This window comes from Bubalus bubalis, chromosome 6 (assembly GCF_019923935.1).
Source record: "Bubalus bubalis isolate 160015118507 breed Murrah chromosome 6, NDDB_SH_1, whole genome shotgun sequence".
NCBI classification, from domain to species: Eukaryota; Metazoa; Chordata; class Mammalia; order Artiodactyla; family Bovidae; genus Bubalus; species Bubalus bubalis.
Genome location: NC_059162.1, coordinates 66,870,907 through 66,894,536, shown reverse-complemented (window position 1 = coordinate 66,894,536; position 23,630 = coordinate 66,870,907). Strand labels below are relative to the sequence as shown.

Genomic DNA, 23,630 nt, shown 5'->3' with positions numbered 1-23,630 from the left:
TACCCATGCCTCAGTCATTCTGCACACTCCCTCTGCACCACCGCCCCCCACCCCAACCACCTCCAAGCCCTACCCTTTGGCCCTGTGGGCTGCTTCCAGCTACTGTCCTTGTGCAGTGAGCCTCTTAGAAGCATGGTAGAGCTCACCGCTTCACTTTCTTGTCTATCCATTTCTTCCTTGGCCTTGGGGCCAGGAGCTGAGCATTCCTAACCCCTGAACACAGAGATTGTAGCTCATATGGGTAAGCATGCTGCTGCTGCTAAGTCGCTTCAGTCGTGTCTGACTGTGCGACCCCATAGACAGCAGCCCACCAGGCTCCCCCGACCCTGGGATTCTCCAGGCAAGAACACTGGAGTGGGTTGCCATTTCCTTCTCCAATGCGTGAAAGTGAAAAGTGAAAGTCACTCAGTCGTGTCCGACTCTAGCAACCCCATGGACTGCAGCCTACCAGGCTCCTCCGTCCATGGGATTTTCTAGGCAAAAGTACTAGAGTGGGGTGCCATAGCCTTCTCCATATGCTTACTATGCTTACTCCATATGCTCCATATGCTTACTATGGGTAAGCATAGTGCATGCTAAGTTGCTCAGTTGTGTCTGATTCTTTTGGTGAAACCCCATGGACTGTACCTGCCAGGCTCCTCTGTTCATGGAATTTTGTCCGCAAGAATACTGAAGTAGGTAGCTATTTCCTCTGCCAGGGGATCTTCCCAACTGAGGAATCAAGTCATTTCTCCTGTGTCTCCTATACTGGCAGGCAGATTCTTGACCACTGAGCCACCTGGGACTCCAATAAGCATAGCAGCTAATACTTACAGTTTGCTCTATCCTAAGCAATCTACTTACATTGCTGCTGCCATTTAGTCACTAAGTCATGTCAAACTCTTTGAGACCCCATGGACTGCCAGGCTCTTCTGTGCATGGAATTCTCCAGGCAAGAATACTGGAGTGGGTTGCCATTTCCTTCTGCAGGGGATCTTCCTGACCCAGGATCAAAGCTGCATCTCCTGCTTGGCAGGTGGTGCTTTACCACTGAGCCACCTAATTCTTACAGCAATTCTGTGATCATCCTCATCATACAAATGAGAAAGTTGGGGTGCAGAGAAGTTGAGAGACACAGTTAGTAACTTAATTTGTTATTTTCTCTAATAGGTTTCTGGGGGTTGATGGGATCCATTATTCTGTTGCAGTTGGATGGGGGTAAGACCAAGTAGACAGGTCTGGAGCAGGGGCTGGGATATCTGCATCAGCCAAGGACTGGTCAGGCATCTCTGTCCACATGGCCTCTTGAAGAGGCTAGCTTGTGCTTCCTCCCAGCTTATCAGTGAGCATCATTGGAAATCTTAGATGGTGGTTGACCTGGCAGGAACTGCAAAACTTCTTATGATCTTGCTTCCAAAATTAGGTGACATCATTTTCACTATATTCTGTCAAAATATATACAGTCCAGCTCAGATTCAAGTAGGTAGAAGAATAGTCACCAGTCTCAATGTGGGAAGAGCTTAAAGTATGTTGAGGCAAGGAACCAATGAAGACCGTCTTGGAGACAAGTCATTGCACCAGGATTTGACCCTAAGCAGCCTGACTCCAACCTTTGTATGCTCAACCATTGTGCGCTACTGACCTCCACATGGTACAAGACGCAGCCGCACTGTGCTCTTGGTGGCTGGGATAAGATATAATGGTGGACAAAGGAAGAGGTGATTAACTTGCCTCCGTAAATCAGGAAAGGCTGACAGCAGGAAGTATTACACACACACAGCCCTCCCCCTGCTGTGGAGGACAGATGATGACTGCACCGGGCTGCATTCTACACAATCCCTCCAACACGAGGTGACCTAAAAGCTGAGGGTGGTTCTGTGGAAAGTCGCTGGCCTGGAAGTGAGGAGCTGTGATATCCTGTCCCAGCTGTGTCACATTGTAGGCCTGGAACCTCAAGAGAAAGCAGAAGGTCAAGACAGGAAAGAACTAGCATGCCCAGGCCTTTCCAGAACCTTGCAGGGTAGAATTCCTGACCATGTTGTGCCGCCCTCTCCCATCCCCAGATTGGAGACCCACACCTGGTGATCTGTATGGACTGCTCAGCAGACACCATGACCAACCGCCTTCTCCAGAGGAGCCGGAGCAGCCCACAGGCAGATGACAACACCACCACCATCGCCAAGCGCCTTGAGACCTACTACCGGGCCTCCATCCCTGTGGTCGCCTACTATGAGACAAAAACACAGCTACATAAGGTGAGTCCCCTCACAGCCTCCCAAAATGAGCCAACTACCCACTTTTTTTTTTTTTTTCAAAAACAAATAAAAAAAGTAGGAAATTTCAGGTTTAGGGATTTTGGAATTAGAACTGCATTGTTGTTGTTGTTCAGTCGCTCAGTCGTGTCTGACTCTTTGCAACCCCATGGACTGCAGCACGCCAGGCCTCCCTGTCCTTCACCGCCTCCCGGAGTTTGCTCAAACTCATGTCCATTGAGTCAAAGATGCCATCCAACCATCTCATCCTCTGTCATGCTCTTGTCCTCCTCCCTTCAATCTTTCCCAGCATCAGGGTCTTTTCCAATGAATCAGCTCTTTGCATCATGTGGCCAAAGTACTGGAGCTTCAGCTTCAACATCAGTCCTTCCAATGAATATTCAGGACTGATTTCCTTTAGGATTGACTGGTTTGATCTCCTTGCCTTCCACGGGACTCTCAAGAACCTTCTCCAACACCACAATTTGAAGGCATCAACTCTTCAGCACTCAGCCTTTTTTCTCGTCCAGCTCTCACATCCGTGAACTGCATGCAGCTGCACAATTGGGGCCAGCATGTGGGTCCCTTATGCTCTTCACTTTTTGTATCACTCATCACTTGGACCATGAAAAGCAGGTCATACAGTGTTTACAGAAGCCAATACAGTTGCTCCATTTTCCAAGAAGGAGGGAGGGAGGACAGGACAAGGGATAAGGCATTAGTTCTGACTTTCAGACCTCAGCTACACAGGAGAATCTGAAAGGTCTCATCTAGACCTGAAATTCAACAACTCTGAATGTCTAAATTTTGACATAGTTCCTCACTGGCACTTGGCTGACTCAGTTTCTTGAAATAACTAGTGATACTAGGAGAAGCAGCATATGGGGCCAGATGAGCAGATGAGGTGAAACAGTGAGGCAATGGGTGGTCAGCTCAATGGTCATGAGCAATAATCCATGGTGAGTCACTGTAAAGTTCATGAATTTGGGAAAACTACCCAATCTTTATTCACTCACTCATTTAATATACATGTACCAAGCACTTCCTATGGGCCATCCATTGCCCTGATGGTTTGGATGCAGGTAATAAGATGTAGTCCTTGCCTGCTAGAGCCTAGGGTTTAGTAGGTGTGCATGCATGCTAAGTCACTTCAGTCATGTCCAACTCTTTGCAACCCCATAGACTGTAGCTCACAAGGTTCCTCTGTCCACAGGATTCTCCAGGCAAGAATATTGGAATGGGTTGCCATGCCCTCCTCCAGAGGATCTTCCCGACCCAGGGATCAAACCCATGTCTCCTATGGCTCCTGCCTTGCAGTCAGATTCTTTACCACTGAGCCACCCAGGAAGCCAGGGTTTAGTAGGGGAGACAGACAAATCAGTGATCACAATATGGAGTGAAAATGAGCAGAGAGTAAGTTCTGAGGGCCCTTTAACCTGATCTAAAGGAAGACAGAGGAAGGTCACCAGAGAAGAACTAAGCTGAGCCCAAGGTGGGGGTGCTGTGAGGGGAGCAGAGCACTTCACACAGAAGGAGCTTGGCTGTGACATAAAGTGCCAAGAAAAAGAGAGAGAAGTGGGTGTGGAGAGGCAAGCAGGGGCCAGATCAAGGTGAACCTGTCCTGGGAGCTACTGAAGGGAACAGACCTAGTCAGGGTTTCCACTTTAACAGCTCACTCCATCAGCTTAGTGGGGAATGGATCCCAAGAAGATTAGGCCAGGAGACCACTGGGAGGTGGGATGGATCCAGGAACCAAACCCTCAGAACCCAACACAGAGGAGAGAGAGTAGACAGCTACTATCTGCTTTTCCCAGGGAGTTAAAAGGAAACATCTTCAATCAATAATGTGTCTTGGAGGGAGCTACATGATTGATTCCTTGGGGAAAACCATTGATAATGAAATCTTATCTTCTGAGCCAGTTAATTGTCCATTTTCCAGACCCTTAAGAACTTAACCCCGTTTCGTATCTGAAAGGTGTCCCATGATTTAACTCAGAGATGTCCCGTATGTGACATGAGAGACATCACCCCCACCTCTTTCACCCACAGCAGCCACTGCTAAGCCATCGTTGTTTTTCCCTCAGGACCTTGACTTGGCCTTGAGATGTTAGCACAGCACAACAGGCAGCTCCTTGCAGTTACTAGGACTTAATGTACAAGACGAATCCTATTTGCTGTGCTTCATGTAGCCTTGAAAGTGAAAGTCACTTAGTCATGTCCGACTCTTTGTGACCCCATGGACTATACAGTCTATCACAGTATAGTCAATGCCGTGACTATACAGTCCATGGAATTCTCCAGGCCGGAATACTGGAGTGGGTAACCTTTCCCTTCTCCACGGGTTCTTCCCAACCCAGGGATCAAAACCAGGCCTCCCACATTGAAGGCGGATTCTTTACCAGCTGAGCCACAAGGGAAGCCCAAAAATACTGGAGAGGGTAGCCTATCCCTTCTCCAGGGGATCTTCCCGACCCAGGAATCAAACTGGGGTCTCCTGCCTTGCAAGCGGGTTCTTTACCAACTAAGCTATCAGGAAAACCCCTCGTGTAGCCTTGGTTGCCACATAAAACAAAGACCCAGATCTTTAAACAAGCAAACAAAAAGTATATCATAAAAAGGCAGGGTCTTAATAATTCGGGTGACAAAGGTCTTTCCAGGATTCATGATTTCCACCCTCATGCCACCTGGAACACAGATGGAAATTATCCAGAGAGAAGAGGGTTTCTTCCTCTTTCAAGATTTACAGAGGTGAGAAAATCCTGAATTAAGACTTTAGCCACTTTCAGAGTCAGGAAAGCCCTTTTATCTCTCTCCTGTATCGTTCTAGCCTAAGTTCTACATGCTCACACATGATTGGCGCGTGGATACAGGGCTAACCGAGTTCTCCAATACAGCTGATCCTTGGGATCCTCCTTAGAAACAGTCAAGTTAGTGGGGAAGGGAGCTTCCTGTAGCATGTGGCTCAGCTCTTCAGCTTCCCCCACATTTTGGAGATGTTGGCAGCTGGGTCTGTGGTGAGGTAACATATACGAACCATTGGCAAATATTTAAAACCACTCCAAGTTCTGACTCCAGAGCAGTGTGGGCTCCAGCCCTCAGGACTCCCCCAGGGCCTCTTGGAGGAAGTCGTTTCATCCCTGCCCCTGCCCCGGGCTGTCCTCCCCACGTAGCTGCCAAGAGCAACAGGCTTCCCCCCCACCTGGAGCAGAGTCAGTGCAGGGTGGCCTCGTGCCAGCCCAGGGACCCAGGGATGGGAGACTGGCTTGTAGGTGCCCCATGGGGCTTGCCAGCAGCTCAGGTGGGGATTGGAGAAGCAGTGGGGGAGCTGGCTGGCTTGGTCTATATTGGAGAAGGTGAAAGCCTCTGGCCTTTTATGTTTTCTGGCCTTCTGGGCTCGTGCCCAGTCTCCGAGCACCAGTTTGATCAGCTCCTGATCTCAAGTGATAGCCTGCATCTTGTTCCTGTGATGCTCTTTGGAGTCTTAGTACCTTCTCCCTGTCTCAATGGTAATTGAGCCCACAGCAGGACTCTAACCTCCAGGTGGGCTCCTGGATCATGTAAAGAGTTTTCTTAAAGTACATGGGGGTGGTGAATGAACTTCGAGATTCAAGTGAGACCATTCAGTAGTGGCTCGGTGAGATTTCTTTAGGAATTAGAGCCACAGAAACAGTCCAGCCCAGAAAAAGACCACCCTCCAAAAACACTTCCCTCTAACCTGTGTTGCCCACTTATGCTTACTCTCCATCCAGCCCCTGACACCTTTACTGCCTGATGATGTGTGTGTGTGTGCTTGGTCATGTCCAGCTCGGTAGCCTGCCAGGTTCTGTCCTTGGGATTTTTCAGGCAAGAATACAGGAGCGGGTTGCCATTTCCCACTCCAGGGGATCTTCCGACTTAGGGACAGAAGCCAAATTCCCTGTGTCTCCTGCATTGCAGGGGGATTCTTAACCTCCTGAGCCATCGGGGAAGCCCACTGCCTAATGATAGTCAGTCCTTTTTGCCACCAACTATCTGGAAAAGTGCAATGGAATTTCAAACAAAAGTAAAAAGCAAAACAAAACCAAGTTTATAGAGCTACTGCCTTATTCTTTGTTATGCCATCATGATATAATGATGTAAAAGTTAGAACTTCTTGTAACATAAACCAAGGGGTAGAAGCATATGTGATCCAAATGGATCCTCTGACCTTCCATTTTCCCCTCTAATAAAGTCAGCTTTCTGCTGCATCTAAGAAAGAATTAGAACTTTTGTCCATGTCACTCCCTTCCTCCTTGCACTCAAAGTAGACATCATTAGGCAATTGTGGTTCTTCTTTCCTATCCATTCTGGACGTTGCCTTAGAAATTTTATCAGGGACTTCCCTGGCAGCCCAGTCGTTAAGAATCTGCCTGCAGAGCTTCCCTGCAGGCGACTCAGTGATAAAGAATCCACCTGCCAATGCAGGAGACACAGGTTCAAGGGATCCGGGAAGATCCCACATGCCATGGAGCAAGCAGCTAAGCCCGTTCACCACAACTATTGAGCCTGTGTCCTAGAAGCCAGGAGCTGCAGGTCCTGAAGCTGAAGAGCCCTCAAGCCCATGCTCCCAGCACGAGAAGCCACCACAATGAATAAGCCCAAGGACCACAAACTAAAGTAGCCCCCACTCACCACAACTAGAAAAAAGCCTGCACAGCAACAAAGACCCAGCACAGCCAAAAATAAATAGATAAACAAAAAGATGGAAAAGGATTAAGTTAAAAAAAAAAAAGGAATCTTGTCAGCCTATGCAGGGGGTGCAGGGTCAATCTTTGGTCGGGAAACTAAGATCCCACATGGCTCGCAGCCAAAAACCCAAAACATAAAACAGAAGCAATATTGTGATTAATTCAATAGACTTTAAAAATGGTCCACATCAAAAAATCTTTAAAAAAAAAAACTTTATCGACACAGCAGTACAGGTAGTCTCACCCAACTCACTAGAGTTGACCCATAAGAGAAAGCTTTTTTCACCTTGAGTGAGAGAATTTATAATTGAAAAAATAATTGAAATGAATCATTTTGATGGGCTTCCCAGGTGGCAATAGTGGTAAAGAACCTGACTGCCAGTGCAGGAGACATAAGAGACTGAAGTTTGATCACTGGGTCGAGAAGATCTCCTGGAGAAGGAAATGGCAACCCACTCCAGTATTCTTGCCTGGAGGATCCCATGGACAGAGGACCCATGCCAGTATTCTTGCCTGGAGGATCCCATGGACAGAGGACCCACTCCAGTATTCTTGCCTGGAGAATCCCATGGACAGAGGAGCCTGGTGGGCTACAGTCCATGGGGTCACAAATAGTCGGACACAACTAAAGTGACTTAGGATGCATATAGCATTTTAAAGTGAATGACATAGTATCTGTCCAGAGTCTCCCTGGTTTGAGTGTAAGAAAGCCAGAGTCACTGAGGTGTGTATTCACTTTGGGAACTTGGTGAGTCATTTCACCGCTAAACCTTTCAGCAGAATAAAATGAATGGACAGAATGGGATCTCCTGGAATACCCTAGGTCTATCACTTATGCATCTCAGGAAAAAAACAAAACAAAACAACATATATATATTTGTAGTCATGCATACTTTTCTGTTTTAGAAAACACAAAAAAGTAGGTAGTGCCAAAACTCAGAGGCAAACAGTCCTGATTATTTCCTTCATATCTTTTTGCTATGAATTTTTAAAGCATGATGCTGACCACAGGTATATTCATGAGATTGTAGATAAGAGCTGGCCTAACCTGAAACATGGAGCTTACTTGTAAGGTGATACGAACCAGGGCTGAAACAGGTCCAGGAAGCCTCTGGGACCAGGTTCCCTTCTGCTCCTCACAGCTGTCTTCCCCTTCTTCTCTCTCGCATCCTGATTTTTCTCTTTCTCTGGTCCAGAAGCTAGAATATGGCAAACATACAGCTTCCATGTTCATGTTCCCACAACAGGTCCAAATTCCAGAGAGAATTATTCTGACTGGCCTTGCTTTCTCTGGTCCCTGGTCCTACCAGCTATGGCCGGGCAGGTGGGGTCACATGGGGCTTTTTCATCTGTTCGGTAGCTGTTTATTGAGTGCATACTTCATGTCAGATTCTTGGTGCTGGAGACACAGCACTAAAAATCCCTCACTGAAAAAAGAGCAGTAGACAAGAAAATAATTGCTGATAGGATTAACTCTATGAAAAAACAAAACAGAGTGGGTTGTTACGGGTGAAAAGTCTCTAAGGAGGTAGCATTTGAATTAAGATCAGACTAATAAAACTATGGTTGCCTGATTGCCTGGGACTTGTCCCTGAAAATTGGGTGGGAAACAAGAAATTCCCAGAAGAAAAGATCTTGTAAACTGGGAGAAATTCTAGAAATAGCTTATTCAAGTGGCATGTACAAAAGTGTATAAATTGATATTTAAAACCTCTCTTTTTGCTAAGGATAAAGCTGCTTTTAAAAAAGAAACTAGAAAATTTAAGAGCATAAAGATAAAAATAACCCGGAGTTATTCCACCCAAAGATAAAATTGATAAACAAAGAAAACATTTTGATATATTTTCTTACATTCTTGTTTTTTCACTTTTAATATGCTTTTTGCTCCTGGCATCATAAGCCCAGAAACGTCCCCCAGCCCTAGAGAAAGCAGTCCTGACAATAGATGATATCTGTTCCTGGGTTATTTATTAGTCTTAATCAATTTAGAAAATAAAAAGAGAGGCCAGTGACTCATTAAACAGGCACTTAACAGATGCAGAAAATCCACTTCCTTGGCAACTTGGCATTTATAAAGGAGAAAATAAGTTATTCGCTCTGCAGCTCTTCTGCTAAAATGTCCCAACTTCATAAATAGTTTAGCCATTTTTAGTAAGTCCTGAAATATAGCTGTATGCATTTATTGTTCTGGGTAGTCATCCAACCTGGCAGGAGACTTCCTGTGAACTGAGGGATAAAGAATGAGAAATGTCATTGCTGGAACTTCCATGAAAGGAGTGGAAGCAGAAGGCAGCATTGGATCAAATTTTATCCCTTGGATATAACAGTCCATTTGATAGCCCTAAATCAATTGGATTCTTGACTGGAGTCTAATACGAGGCAAGGAAAACCCCAAATTACTTGTGTACTCTGAATTCTCTGTGCTTGAATCCTTCATTTTAATTCTTCTTTCAATTGGCTAAAATAATTTGAACTAATTTTTAGTTCAATCTCTCTATGACTGTCTAGGAGTGTCATTATGGTGGTTTTATACATCAAATACCATTTCACTAGATCTAAAATTTAGGCCATAATATTTATCTATCAAATTTAGGTCATAATATTTCTCTATCAATTGTTTTCAACCATTTAGTGTTGTGGAGAAAAGGCCAAAACAAATTTGAAAGTAAATTTTTTCAACTTGTATTTTTAAAGAAATGTTTTAATGTGAAAACTTGTGTCCAGATATAGGTCTGATTTTCACTGATCCTCAATGGCATGATAATTTTGTTTTAACTGAAGAATGTTTTCTGTAAGTATTTTTTATGTACCACTCTTTCAGTTTTTCTCAAGTACACACAGATCTCTTCCTTCTACCCCAGTGCCACGCGATAGAAATTTAATGTGAGCCACATGTGTAATTTAAAATTTTCTAATAGCCATAATTTTAAAAGGAAAAGGAAACAAGTGACACTTTTTATCAGGCCTTTGAAATCTGGTGTGTACTTCACACTTGCAACACAGCTCATTTTGCGGTCGCCACATTCCAAGGGCTCAGTAGCAACAGTGACTTCTGGACTAGACAGCTCAGTTTTCTATCTATAAGCCACTCCATTATTTTCAATTTTTTTCTGTCTACTTTCTAGGAAAAATCCCAAAGTTGTCTTCCACATTACCCAACTCAATTTTCTACTCCATTGCTCCTTCTTTCCAGCTACCAACATTGATTTTAATTCTCATGTGTTTTTCTGTATTTTTACCTTAGCTGATTCTTTTCATCTGATGCTGTTGCTATTTCAGTATAAACCTGTTCTAATTTCATGACTTTCTGCTCTTATTGATAGCAACCATGTTTTCTTACATACTGCATACTGTTTAAACTAACAATGAAAGTGAAAATATTAGTCCTTGAGTTGTGTCAGACTTTTTGTGACCCTGTGGACTCCTCTGTCCATGGAATTCTCCAGGCAAGAATACTGGAATGGGTTGCCATTCCCTTCTCCAGGGGATCTTCCCAACCAGGGATCAAACCCAGGTCCCCTGCATTGTAGTCAGGTTCTCTACCATCTGAGCCACCAGGGAAACTCAAAATATACATTAATTGTCCCTCCTGTGTGCTCTTATAAACACCATTTCTCTCTCCATCTTTGTATTTATCATGTTTTGCTTTTTATTTCTTTACTTCTCTACATCTACCAATAAGAAGTGAACTCCCTCCCCTTGCCACCTCTCTCCCTCTCCCTCTTTCTGACATTAATCAACACATACTTCTTCTATGGTGGAAAGTTCTGATTTCATGAAAATACTACCATCCTGTACACATGTCTGAAGCATCTGGAAGTCAATACATGTTGCAGAAATGTTTTTTTTTAATAGTTACTAACATTCCATATTAACATATTATCTAATTTATTCAACTAGTTTATTTCTCATTTAGTTTGCTGCTGCTGCTAAGTCACTTCAGTCGTGTCCGACTCTGTGCGACCCCATAGATGGCAGCCCACCAGGCTCTGCCATCCCTGGGATTCTCCAGGCAAGAACACTGGAGTGGGTTGCCATTTCCTTCTCCAGTGCATGAAAGTAAAAGTGAAAGTGAAGTCGCTCAGTTGTGTCTGACTCTTCGCGACCCCATGGACTGAAGCCTATCAGGCTCCTCCGTCCATGGTATTTTCCAGGCAAGAGTACTGGAGAGGGTTGCCATTAGTTTGGTTACTACTAAATATGCAGTAAATAAACACACTCATTTAGGCTTTTGTTTCTAGTATGAGAGACTGCTGAGCTATTTTAAGCAGAGACCTCTTAACCTCCTTCACCGATTTCTCCCAAGCCCACCAATCCCCCTTCCCCGCCCTTCTGGCAACCACCCATCTTTTCTCTGTCTGTGAGTCTATTTTCCCTTTGTTCTGTTTGTCTCTGTCATGACTTATTTCACTTAGCACAGTATCCTCTAGATCCATCTGTGTTGTCGTTCTTTTTATGGCTGAGTGGTATTCCACTGTGTATACGTACCCGTCGTCTTTATCTATTCATCTGCTAATGAATGTTTAGGTTGCTCCCATATCTTGATTATTGTGAATAGTTGTGCATATATGTTTTCCCATTAGTGGTTTTTTTTCCCTTTGGGTAAATATGCAGAATCACGTGGTAGCTCTGTTTTTAATTTTTTAGGAACATCCATACATCCATATTATTTTCCACAGTGTGTGTAGCAATTCATATTCCCATCAACAGTGCACAGGGGTTCTGTTTTCTCTACATCCTCACCAATATGTTATTTTTTGTCTTTTTGACAATAGCCATTCTGACAGGTGTGAGGTGATATCTCACTGTGGTCTTGATTTGCATTTCCCTGATGATCGGTGACACTGAGCATGTTTTCATGTGTCTGTTGGCCATCTGTATGTCTCTTTAGGAAAAATATCTATTCTGGCCTTCTTCAAAATAGATATTTCATTTCCCACTCATTTCCCTTTCTCTCTCTGTTACACTGAGAATTCTTTGAAGCATAGAAAAGCTTTGGGATTTCCCTGGTCCTGGATGCCTGGCCTCTTTGGTCAAGGCCCCACCTCAGCTGAGTTTCCTTCTCAGTTCTGAGTCTGTAACTTCCTTGCATTCAGTCTGGACCTGCCCTGCTCAAGTGCTCCTAGCAACCTGGACCTGGAGACAACCCTCTCTCCTGCCCACTGGCCCCGGAGAAAGGAAGGTGCATGAAGGAGAGAGTGAGTGACTTAGAGGAACCCTGAGGGTCTGTCCTCCCGCTTGGCAAATGAGGCATAAATCTCCCGTCTGTCTCTGAGAGACTTAAGAAATTCATTCCTTATGACTCTGCCTGAAAGAATCTTCTTTCTACCCTCCGCCACCCTTCTGATCAGCAGGCTTTCACTAGATTCCCACAAAGAGCTTTTGATTCAGCCCAGCGTTCTCTGCACCCCTGTGGCCCTGTTGAAAAGAGTTGTGCTCACTGCAAGCTTGTCTCCCCCCAGAACAGCAGGCGGAAGAGAACGCCAGACCTTTGTTCTCTTCTGAACACAGTCTTAATTGTCTTTCTCTGGTTGCTTTCATCATGGCCAGGCTTTGTTTTAACCAACTCAGGGCAGTCCCTTCTCTCCCATCTCGAGAACCTTCCCAGGAGCCACTGCCATGGATTCTACCAGCAGAGAATTGGCGCTGTTCCATCCAAGTCCTTGCCAGAGTCCACAGACATTCACAGGGTGTCTCCAATGTCCAAATGTTGGGTGCTTAGTGCTGGGTATTCAGAGAGGAAAAGAGACGCGTGAAACTCTGCACCCACAGCATGGTTGTAAACGTAATAATAGGATTTACAAAATGTTTCAAGTATTTGGAGGCACAGAACTTGGGCCTGGAGAGGCAGATAACAGTTTCAGGAAGAAAAAGACATTTGAGCTGGGTCTAAAGGGAGAGTAGAAGTTAGAGCCAGATGGAAGGGAGGGGACCAAGGCTCTGACATGAGAAAGAGCCCAGTAATGCTAGTACAGGACGAAGTGCACACAGATGGATTAAAGTGGTGGCAGACTTGACTGAAAAGCAAGGTGAAGGCCCCATTCCTCCCTTATGCAATAAATTTTCTAGAAGGAATTATCCAGTAGAGATATGATCTGGGCCAAGTAGGTAATTTACATTTTCCTAGTATTCTCATTCACCAAGAAAAAAAGAAGTAACAAAAAACAAGTCATATTAATTTAACAATATATTTTCTTTAACCTAATATAGCCTAAATATTATCATTTTAACATGTAATCAATATAAAAAATAATATTGAGATGGTTTTACATTCTTTTTTTAATCTCTGTCTTCACAATCTGGTACTTAAGCCTATCTCAATTCACATGCTAAATTTTCATCAGAAATACTAGAATGGTATTTGTATTTCATAAAATTTACAATTGAAAAGGTAGATTGCACATACTCAAGTTGTTCAAATATATTTTTAATTTTCCAATGGCTGAGTCAAGTATTAGTTTTTAAAGTTAATTTTAATTACAGAACATCAAAAACTTAATTCCTCTGGTGTACTGACCACATTTCAGGTGTTCCAAAGCCACCTGTGGCTGGTAGCTACTATATCCTGGGTAGTCCTAGCTTCTTCAAGGAAGTTTGAATTAAGTCCTGCAAGTAAGGAAGGGAACCACAGAGTCATTTCATGCAGGGACATGGCTGATCAGATCTGTTTAGAAAGGTCACTTTTAGAAAGGATAGTTTGGTTTTTTTCCATATCTGTGAAAAGATCTGCTAGTCAAATGTAAACTTTGGACAAAATTGGGAGGAGGAGAAGGAAGGAAAGAGAATAACAAGTTTAAATGGGCAGACTGCTGTTACCCTGGGAAGTCCTGTGAAGAGAGCAGTCATCAACGTGCAGATTATGAATCATCCTTGTATTTTTGCTAAGCTTGTCCTTAAAGTAAAGGTGTACATTGTCCTCCTTCTTTCTAAGGCCTTGAGAGTGAGAAGGAATGTGTGACACGACCAGATCAATGAAGTGGACAACTCCCCGGGGCAGCCTTTTTCATGATCCTGACTTTGCAAAAGCGCATCTGATGATTGTCCACAGACATGCACAAGTTCTAAGCACCCCTCCCCTCTGGCGATAGGGATCCCTGTGGTTGAACAGAGGATGGGGTGAGAGAGGAAGAACGTGGCCCACACAATCAGCATAAACCACTCAGTGGCAGCTTGGGTTTGTCCCAGGAGCCCCATGGCGCCAATACATGAAAAATGAAACTCAAGCAATGTTTTGAATAGTGTGGGAAAATTCAGGAGAAACACTCGATCTGGGTAGTGTTTAAAACAGCTGACTATTTTATGGTTCATAAATTCATAGAACTAAAGAAAAAGAGTAGACAAAACGTGCCAATCCCAGGGTGATATAACTACTTTCCTAATTTATGATCTGTTCCGCTGACAGCTGAGCAGAAATATTATCTCTGATTAGTTTTCCTTTGAGAAGTCAGGTGAAACCTCAGAAATTTAATCATAGCTCCTATTCGCTGGCCTTTAATTTTTTTGTTTAAAAAATCTTTTGTATATTGGTCACTTAACTGCAGGACTTTATATCAAGTCTCATAACAAGAAGGGTAAGTTCTTCAAGCAAATCCACTTACCTGGTTTTCAATTAAAGATATGAAAACCTCGTACATTCTGACTCAGCTGATTCAGAACTGGAGCTCCTTTGGGGTAAGATCATGGGGTTTACTTTCACTCTTCCTGGGTAAAGAAGGTTGCTGTACATTGATATTATCAGCACTGATGACATGTTGAAAACTGACTGTAAGTGGGAGGACACTATATTTTTGAGTTTGCACAATTGCTGAGGAAGCTCTCTTCACACTGAACAGTTTAGTGTGCTGTTTACACAGGATCTTCATCTGTTCACTAAAGACTTAACACTAGCGCCTTGTGAGCTAGTTTAAATTTGCTGAAGTTGTGAGCACCGAGAATAGTTCCTGTTGCTTAGAAAGCACTTAGGAGATTGGTTCTTTTCCATTTCCTATGAGTTCCACAGTTACATATGAAAATATAAAAGCCACTGGTTGTTCTCGTAAAATACTCCCCTTGTGGGTATTAGATGAGATTAAGGAAATGTCCAGGTAATTGCTCAAGAACTGAAGGACAGATTTGGAGAGTAGACAGAAGGCTTTCGTCCCACTCTGTTACTTGGGCTCTCTTTCGCTCCATAAAAGTCCAACCCATTCTTTTCCCAACATGCTCATGCCCACATGCACACACACACACACACACACACACATATGTGTGTGCACCTCATTGGCCCTAAAATTCTTTTCTCAGAGTTTTGCTTCTGGGGCCTAATGAGGGTCTCAGATTAGTTTCATAGATTTCCCACTCACTGGAGTCAAAGGCTGCTTTCTCCATCTAGAAAGCCTGATTATTTGATTTTGTCTTGAAATCTCCTCACGTCCTTGGGCTCCACAGAGGCACACACCACAGCACGTGACTCTGGATGGCAATGAGCAGCTTTCTTTTTTTTAATTAAATAAATAAATCCCTGGATTTAAGCCACAAAGCAAAATGAAGAAGGGAGGTTTTGGATGAAAATAGAAACGGGAAATGGTCCAGTTAAAGCTCCAGGGCATGACTCACTCCTGCAGCCCAGCTCGCAGCTCCCCCCAAACATCAGCCTTGGCCTGATTGACAAGATCCCATTGAAATGCCTTCCTCCCCCAAGTCCCCTCCGTTGGAAAATATCAAGTGTCGCCCTTCAGATGCTTGTTCTCATTAGCCCTTGTGTCTGAAACGAAGTTGCCCAGTTTTTACAGAGGGGAATCCCATACCATTCTATAAAGTCCACATTGCGGGTCAGAAAATAGACTCCAACAGTGTATTTCTGGCCCTACAACAACCTGTTTATGTAAAGAAAGGGAAGAAGGAATGGGAAAATGAGGGTACTTTTTCTTTTTTCTTTAACCTTTATTGAAATGCAGTTGACTTACGATGTGTTAGTTTCAGGTGTACAGCAAAGTGATTCCATTATACATATATATTTATACATAGTCTTAAGATTCTTTTCCATTATAGGTTATTACAAGATATTGAGTACAGCTCCTGTGCTTCCCTGGTAGCTCAGTGGTGAAGTATCTGCCTGCAATACAGGGGACACGGGTTCGATCCCTGGGTCGGCAACGTCCCCTGGAGAAGGAACCCACTCAAGTAACTTGCCTGAGAACTCCCATGAACAAAGGAGCCTGGGGGCCCGGGGGTCACCAGTCAGACACAACTTAGCAACTGTACCACCGCCACTACCACCACCCTGTGCTATACAGTTGTCCTTGTTGTTTATCTATTTTACACAAGGTAGTCTGAAAAGTGACAAGTGTTAGTTGCTCAGTCGTGCCTGACTCTTTTTCAACCCCATGCACTGTAGCCCGCCAGGCTCCTCTGTCCTTAGAATTCTCCAGGCAAGTACTGGAGTGGGTAGCCATTCCCTTCTCCAGAATATCTTCCCGACCCAGGGATTGAACCTGGGTCTCTTGCATTGCAGATTCTTTACGGTCTGAGCCACCAGGGAGTCACCCAGTAGTTTGTATAGTTTAATTTCAAACTCCTAATTTATCCCTCCCCAATGCCTTTTCCCTTTGGTAACCATAAATTTGTTTTCTATGTCTATTACTCTATTTCTGTTTAGTAAATAAGTTCATTTGTCATTATTTTTAGATTCCACAAATAAGCAATACCATATGGTATTTGTTTTTTTCTGACTTACTTCACTTATTGTGACAATCTCTAGGTCCAACCATGTTGCTGCAAGTGCCATTATTTCATTCTTTTTGATGGCCAAATAATATTCCATTGTATCTATGTACCACATCTTCTTTATCCATTCATCTGTCGATGGACCTTTAAGTTGCCTCCATGTCATAACTATTGTAAATAGTGCTATGAACACTACGGTGCATGTATTCTTTTGAATAATAGTTTTCTCCAAACATATGCCCAGGAGTGAGATCATTGGAGAGGATCCAGTGGAGAGGTGGAAAGTGTCACTTGGAGAGTGACACTTTCTTTCATTCAACTTCTCTTTCCTTTGCCTACCTCTCTAGAGTCAAGCTCTGAGGGTACAAATGCTGAGTGATGGCCCTGTCGTCAAAGAGCTGGCTGTGTAGATATTTGGGATAGTGGTAGGTTATATCTGGCCAAGAAGTAAAAAGTTGAACATCACAGTGAACTGCAACCACTTGAAAATGTTGGAAGAGCCATTATTTCATTACGATGACAAGTAGGGAAAGTTAACAATAGAAAGAAATGTTGTTATAATGAACAAATGTGTTTTCATCAGTCTAGAAGAAATTCTGGTTAACAGTCAACCAAATTATATGAATTTGACACTGTCATTATACCAAATTAGCAGGTTATCAATCAACAAAAAATGGAGGAAAAAAGAGAGGACGTAATCAGTGTTTTTAAAAGAAATTTTTTGTACTAATAACTTATCAGTGTTAGGAAACATGATGAGCATTAGATAGGAGACAAGAAGTGGGAAACATAAGCGTGAGTTTCTTTTGGAAGGATGAAAAATTTAGAAAAGCATGTAAGGTTACAAGTGCTGGGTGGCATTGGTTAGAAAAGAGTGGGTTGGAAGAGGGAAATGTTACAGGACTAGTTAGTAGAAATGGGGATGTGTTAGGTCAGTTAAATGCAACTAGAGAGTTCAACAAGACATTATGGAGAACAGATAAAGAGGAAACTGCAAAATATAGTTAGGGTAACTATAACTAGTTAGGGTTTGTCCAAATGAAGCAGAGGCTGTAACCAAACTGAAAATCCCTCTACAGGCATCCCTGGATTAGATAATTATAATGAGAATGCTTACATGCAAATACAGTAGAAGGTGACTTGGGGGTCAATCCGTAATTAGCTGCTTCTTCTGGGGGAGATTGGAGTGAACTTTGGGAAGTGTTTGTGCCAGGTACAAAGCATTGGAAACAAGGAGAGAAAACTTAGAAGGATGTACTGAAAGGTTGTAGAGTCTCTGCTCAGGGAACTTCCTGGGGAACAGAGACCTGATACCTCTTGCACTATACGGTCACAGATCATGTAAATAATAAGCCTGTGCTATGGATTTACCTCTGCTCACCCACCCTCGGTGAGAGGAGATGAGGAAAGTGAATTCACAGTCTCTTTTTCTCTTCCCTCCTCCCAGTATTTGAAACGGTGGGTTAGAGGACTGCTCAGCAGGACAACAAGCAGTGGCAGGGGACAAAGTGTGGATGAACCTTGAAAACATGCTTAGTGAAAGAAAAATCACAAAAGACTGCGTATTATGTGATTCCATTTATATAAAATGTCCAAACAGGCAAATCTATGGAGATACAAGCCCATCCCAACCTATTCTTCTAGCCTCCCCCCTTCCTTTGAAACTAGTTTGCACAAAGAATGTAGACAGGAGTTGAACCAATCATCTAGTGTTTCTCAAAGTGTGGGCCAAGATGACCCACATCAAGATCATTGGGAAAACTTATGAAATATGCAGATTAGAAGGCCAGCCCAAACTCACCAAATGAGAACCTCTGGAGATGAAGTCTGAAGAAGCTCACTCCCCCAACCCTTCTGTGAGTCTCATTCCAATCACCAGGCTTCTACTTTCTATGGACACTATGTGTGCAGTGGGACAAACATCAGCAATTGGCACAATTTTAGGGAATTTTGAGAGGAAGGGATAGTAGTGCCTTCATGCCCAGAAAATCAGCTCCCCTCTGCTTCCTCTATAGCTGGCTCCTTGTCCTGGTGTATCAACAGTCTCCAAGAGGACTCTGCCTTAGCATTTAGCACCCCTGCAAGTTGAGGTCCCAGCTTTTGCTTTCTCCACACTCATCCCTCTTATCCCCCAACTTCTGCCCTATTCATACCCTGCCCCAAACACTCCAGAACACTGAGAAGTCTCATTTTAACTAACTTGAGTCTTTCCATGACCTTTAACAATAATTTGTTTACCTCAATAGGCTCCTAGTCTTTGCTGTTGTTGTTAGGCCAGTTTAGGTTCACGGCAAAATTGAGCACTAACAACAACAGCAAAGACTAGGAGCCTATTGAGGTAAACAAATTATTGTTAAAGGTCATGGAAAGACTTGAATACATACTCCCTGGCCTCAAACACACACAACCTCTCCCACTATCAACATCCTACACAGAATTCCCTGGAGGTTCTAGTAGTTAGGATTCCAAGTTTTCACTGCCATGATCCAGGTTGAATCCTTAGTCAGGGAACTGAGATCCTGCAAGCCACAAGGCACAACCAGAAAAACAACCCCCCACTCCCACCCCCACAAAACATCCCACACAGGAATAGCACATACATTATAACTGATGAACTTATATCAACACATCATTACCACTCAACAGAATTTATATTATGGGCTCACTTTTATTTGGCTGCATGGGGTCTTAGTTGCAGCATGCAAGATCTTCGTTGCAGCATGCAGACAGTTAGGTGTGGCATGCAGGATCTAGTTTTCTGACCACGGATAAAAGCTGGGCCCCTGCATTGACAGCACGGTCTTTAGCCACTGGACCACCATGGGAATCCCAGGGTTCACTCTTGGCATGGCATGTTCTATGGGTTTTGACAAAGGTATAGCAGCGTGGATCCATGGTTACAGTACCACACAGAATAGTTTCACTACCATAAAAATCATGTGTTCCACTTACTCATTCCTCTCTCCCCCCAACTCTCAATATTTTTACTACGCCTCCATAGTTTTGTCATTTTTCCGTTGTTACAATGTATGCAGCCTTTTGAGATTGGCTTCTTTCATTTAGTAATATGTATTTACATTTCCTCCATGTATTTACATTTCCTCCATGTCTTTTCATGGTTTGATAGCCCATTTCTTTTGCGCTCTAAATAATATCCCATTGTTTGGATGCACCAGTTTATTTATCCACTCACCTAACTAAGGAATCTCTGTTGCTTCCAATTTTTTGCAATCATGAATAAAGCTCCTATAACCCTGTGTGCAGGTTTTTGTGTGGGCTCATTCGCATAAGTACCAAGGAGCACAAACTGTTGGATCATATGCTAAGAATGCTTAATTTGTAAGAAGTGGACAAATGGTTTTCCCAAGTGGCTGTACATTTTGCATTCCTGTCATTCCTGTGCCTCCCCACCCTCACCAGGATTTGATGATGTTTTAGACTTTGCCCATTCTAATAGGTGTGTAGTGGTATCTCATTATGTTAATTAGGCACCTAGTTTTTAAACAACTACTCTTTTCTCCATGGTTTTGGAGTCCTGTGTTTTAAACTTTTGCACTGCAACTTATAAGCAGGTAATCTTTATTACTAAAAATGGTCTTATTTATAAACATTTCTTACTAACTTTCTCTTTCTTCCTTTTACACAGATAAATGCAGAGGGCACACCAGAAGAAGTTTTTCTTCAACTCTGCACAGCTATTGACTCTATTTTCTGAAGGCAAAAATGCATGTATGTTGCGAGTGGAACAGAGAAAAATATTAAAAGGTTCATCGCTTAACACAGTATGTTTCAATTTAAACCTTCTGTGTGTCCCCCGCCTCAAAATCCTGACATTGCTGTTTGCTTCCCAGCTTGACCTGAGAGGTGTGTGGAAATCATGCATGGTGTATTCGGTATTGTCCAGCCTTTTCTTCCTCAGTCAGACAGCAGTCTGCACTCACAGCACGCACTCTTTTCTGTCACCTCAGAGCTAAATTAGTCTGTGAACAGCAGTGCAGTGCCCGTCGGTGTCAGCTGTGCCTTCAGGACTAATCACTTGATTCTACTCTCCTCAGAGAGGGAGGACTTAGCGCCCTTAACGCCACATCACATCTCCCTTCCTCTCTTCAAGATTTGTTACTGAACTGAAGGCCCTTAATATGGGGGGCAAGCTGGGGCGTCACCCCCTGGAAGCTGTTTCCTCAAAGTCTCACCCAGCTCAGAACCACAGAGACTGGGTTAACAAGTGAACACCAATTGTTCCTAAGAAATTTGATTAAATTTCTAAAAATGTTATAAGAGCTTTTTAAAATTTGAAAGTGTATAGCTTTTTCCAAGATAGCAAAATCTAGACTAGTCACCGATAACATTTCTCTATTCATTTCTATAAAACTGGCTACTTGGAATACTGTCATATTGGCTAAGAGAACAAATTGGATAAACTGTCTAACTTAGACTCTTCTATAAAACAGTTGGTGCATCTGGGGAATTATACATTAATACCAATGACCACACAGAATTTAAAAGCATGAGGTGATTTGTTATTGCATTCACTGGACTAACATCAGCTTATGTCACCTGTGTAGTTACCAAGCAAGTAAGAAATGTAATAACAAAACTGACGTGGGAGGAAGGGGCATGTCAGTACACAATGTTTATCAGAGTTTAATGCTGTATTTGTTCCATAAAGGCCCTTTACAGAGGTTTGCAAGCCTTATATCCATATGTAAAATTGTGTTTCCTCAAATCAAACCAGTGAAGTTTGGGTTCTCTTTTGTGCTACCAGCTGCCAAGTCCGAGTTTCTTATATATTCTACTGGAATAATTGCATTTAGTCACTACAAAATACCACAGTTTCAATTTGCATGATTTTTTTTTTTCTTCAATGGTTGTGCAGGATTGAAGGATTCGTTTCTGGGACAGATTGTATTTTTTAAATCTTTTTTTTTTTTCCCTTGAAATGGATATGTACAAATAAAATAAATGGAACACAGGATAACTCTTTTTCTATTTATTTGTAACTCACATCATTCTGGAAAGCATTTGAAGCCTTATTCCAAACAGAATTTCAAAGGCAAACACAGTAATAGTTGAGATTTATGATATGCTCATATGGTTTTAATTTTGGCCATAGATCAGTTTTGAGCTATTACAGAGAGCACTCTCAGTGTCTTCATGATACATGGTAATTTTCATATTTCCTTTTACTCTAGCAGTCATTCTTAAACAGAAATGTCAGTGTTTGCTAAAGAAGAAATTAAATTTCTTTGGTTACAATTATGTCTCTATGAACAAAAAGGGGCATGTTCCTACAGCTCACACAGTTGTCAAATACTTTATTACTACCCCAAGTTGTAACACTCTCTACAGGGGAACACAAGGAGTATTTGAGCAAATTAGAGAGAGAGTTACAGGATGAAAATTATCAGTTGTGCCAGAAAACACAAAATGACTCTTTGTCGAGATTAACATTCTTTAAACACATACCACGTATTGGTAAACAGTCCATGCCCACCACAGCTTTGACAGACAGCAGGGCAGCAGACAAGCCCAGCCATGGCTTTTATGGCTGCAGTTGGCTACCCTCTTAAGAAAAAAAAATTAGCAGGGGTAAATGGCTTTGCCCCAAAGAGTATCTAGAGGTACAAATCAAGTCTTCTACAAAACTGCTAAAATAGTCTACTGATTCGAATGGCTTGACATGACATCACTAAAGTCATACGATTGTATAGTAGGAAAGGACTTTAGAGGTCTCTGCCCCTGGAAGAAGACCTTGTCTGTATGTATAAAATATCAAAACACAAACTCCTTTACAATGATCTACATTCAGAGCCTCACTTGATCTGGCCTTGTAGCCTCTCTCACCCCAACAACTACCACTCTCCTCTTGCTCATCTGGTTCAAATGACACTGGCCCTCTGTTGCCTGAATAAGCTAAGCTCTCTAATGGATCAGGACCCCTGGCCATGCTATCCTTCTGCCTCTTCCTCCAGATTATCCACAAGGCTAAATCCCTCACCCCATTTAGATCTCTGTTCAAACTGACTCTTGTTGTTGAGGTGTTCTCTGAGTACTCCTTCTAAATGACAGACTGGTCCTGATAATTCTTTTTTTTTCAAGCATTATTTTTCTTCACAGCATTTATCTCTGCCTAAAATTATATAGTATTTTTATTTACTTGTTTACTGTAGATCTTCGGCATTAGAATATAAGCTTCAGAAAGGCAAGGCTCCGTATCCTCAGTTCTACACATAGCCATCATTATGGAGGGCTAACACTTAAATCCTCTGAACCTTGGTTTTCTCATATGTACAATGGAGGTCACAATCATAAGTAACCTCATAGAGGTGTTGTGAGGATTAAAGAGGTTAATAATACATGTAAATCATTTACTAGTTCCTAGTGCTCAATAAAAGGTAGTTCTTTGTCAACATTTATTGAGTGTCTCATTTAAACAACTGAGACTAGGACCCAGAATTTCCATTCTAGTTTCTATTACATCACTCTAAAAACATGGCAGAAAATGGGCTCCCAGAGAGGACCAAAATCTCAGCCACCTAGGTCTGAACCACATCCTCTAGATAAGACAGGATGTAATAATCCTTTAGTCCTTCCAGAGCCCTGCAAAGATCTCCTGAGGCAAACCTTCTAAGGGTCCCACAGACGCACTCGCAGACACTCAGGCATAGGTGATTTTTCTAACTTTCTAGAGAAAAAAATGTAACCAAAACATCAGTCCTATTACCAATAAATATTTATTGAGAATCGACTAAGAGCCAGACCGTAGGTATAAAGGTAGACACGGATGGTCTCTGTCTTCATGGAGCTAAATGTGACACTATGCTCAAAAATCCATTTAATCAGCTATTTGAACTTTAAGGGAAAAGGGTCCCCCCAGGCCACCTCAGGATCATATAAATAGAAGCACATTGTTCATCAAGATATGAAATAAAAACTAACCTTTAGAACCTACATTGAACAATACCTGCATAATTTTGTGGAAAAACCT

The 23,630-nt window shown here is 42.8% G+C and overlaps 1 protein-coding gene across 3 annotated transcripts in view; it reads left to right on the top strand.

The window, feature by feature from the left end:
- The window catches only part of AK5 (adenylate kinase 5), a 254,392-nt gene extending 232,777 nt beyond the window's left edge, over positions 1-21,615 (top strand). For 2 of the 3 annotated variants that reach the window (XM_006068419.4, XM_006068418.4), the window contains exons 13-14: positions 2,043-2,234; positions 20,289-21,615. In XM_006068419.4, coding sequence (XP_006068481.2) covers positions 2,043-2,234; positions 20,289-20,357 — 261 coding nt within the window. In that variant the 3' untranslated portion in view covers positions 20,358-21,615. The remainder of the gene's footprint in view (positions 1-2,042; positions 2,235-20,288) is intronic. The other variant, XM_044944833.2, reaches the window with a different exon arrangement.
- Positions 21,616-23,630: the final 2,015 nt, after the last annotated feature.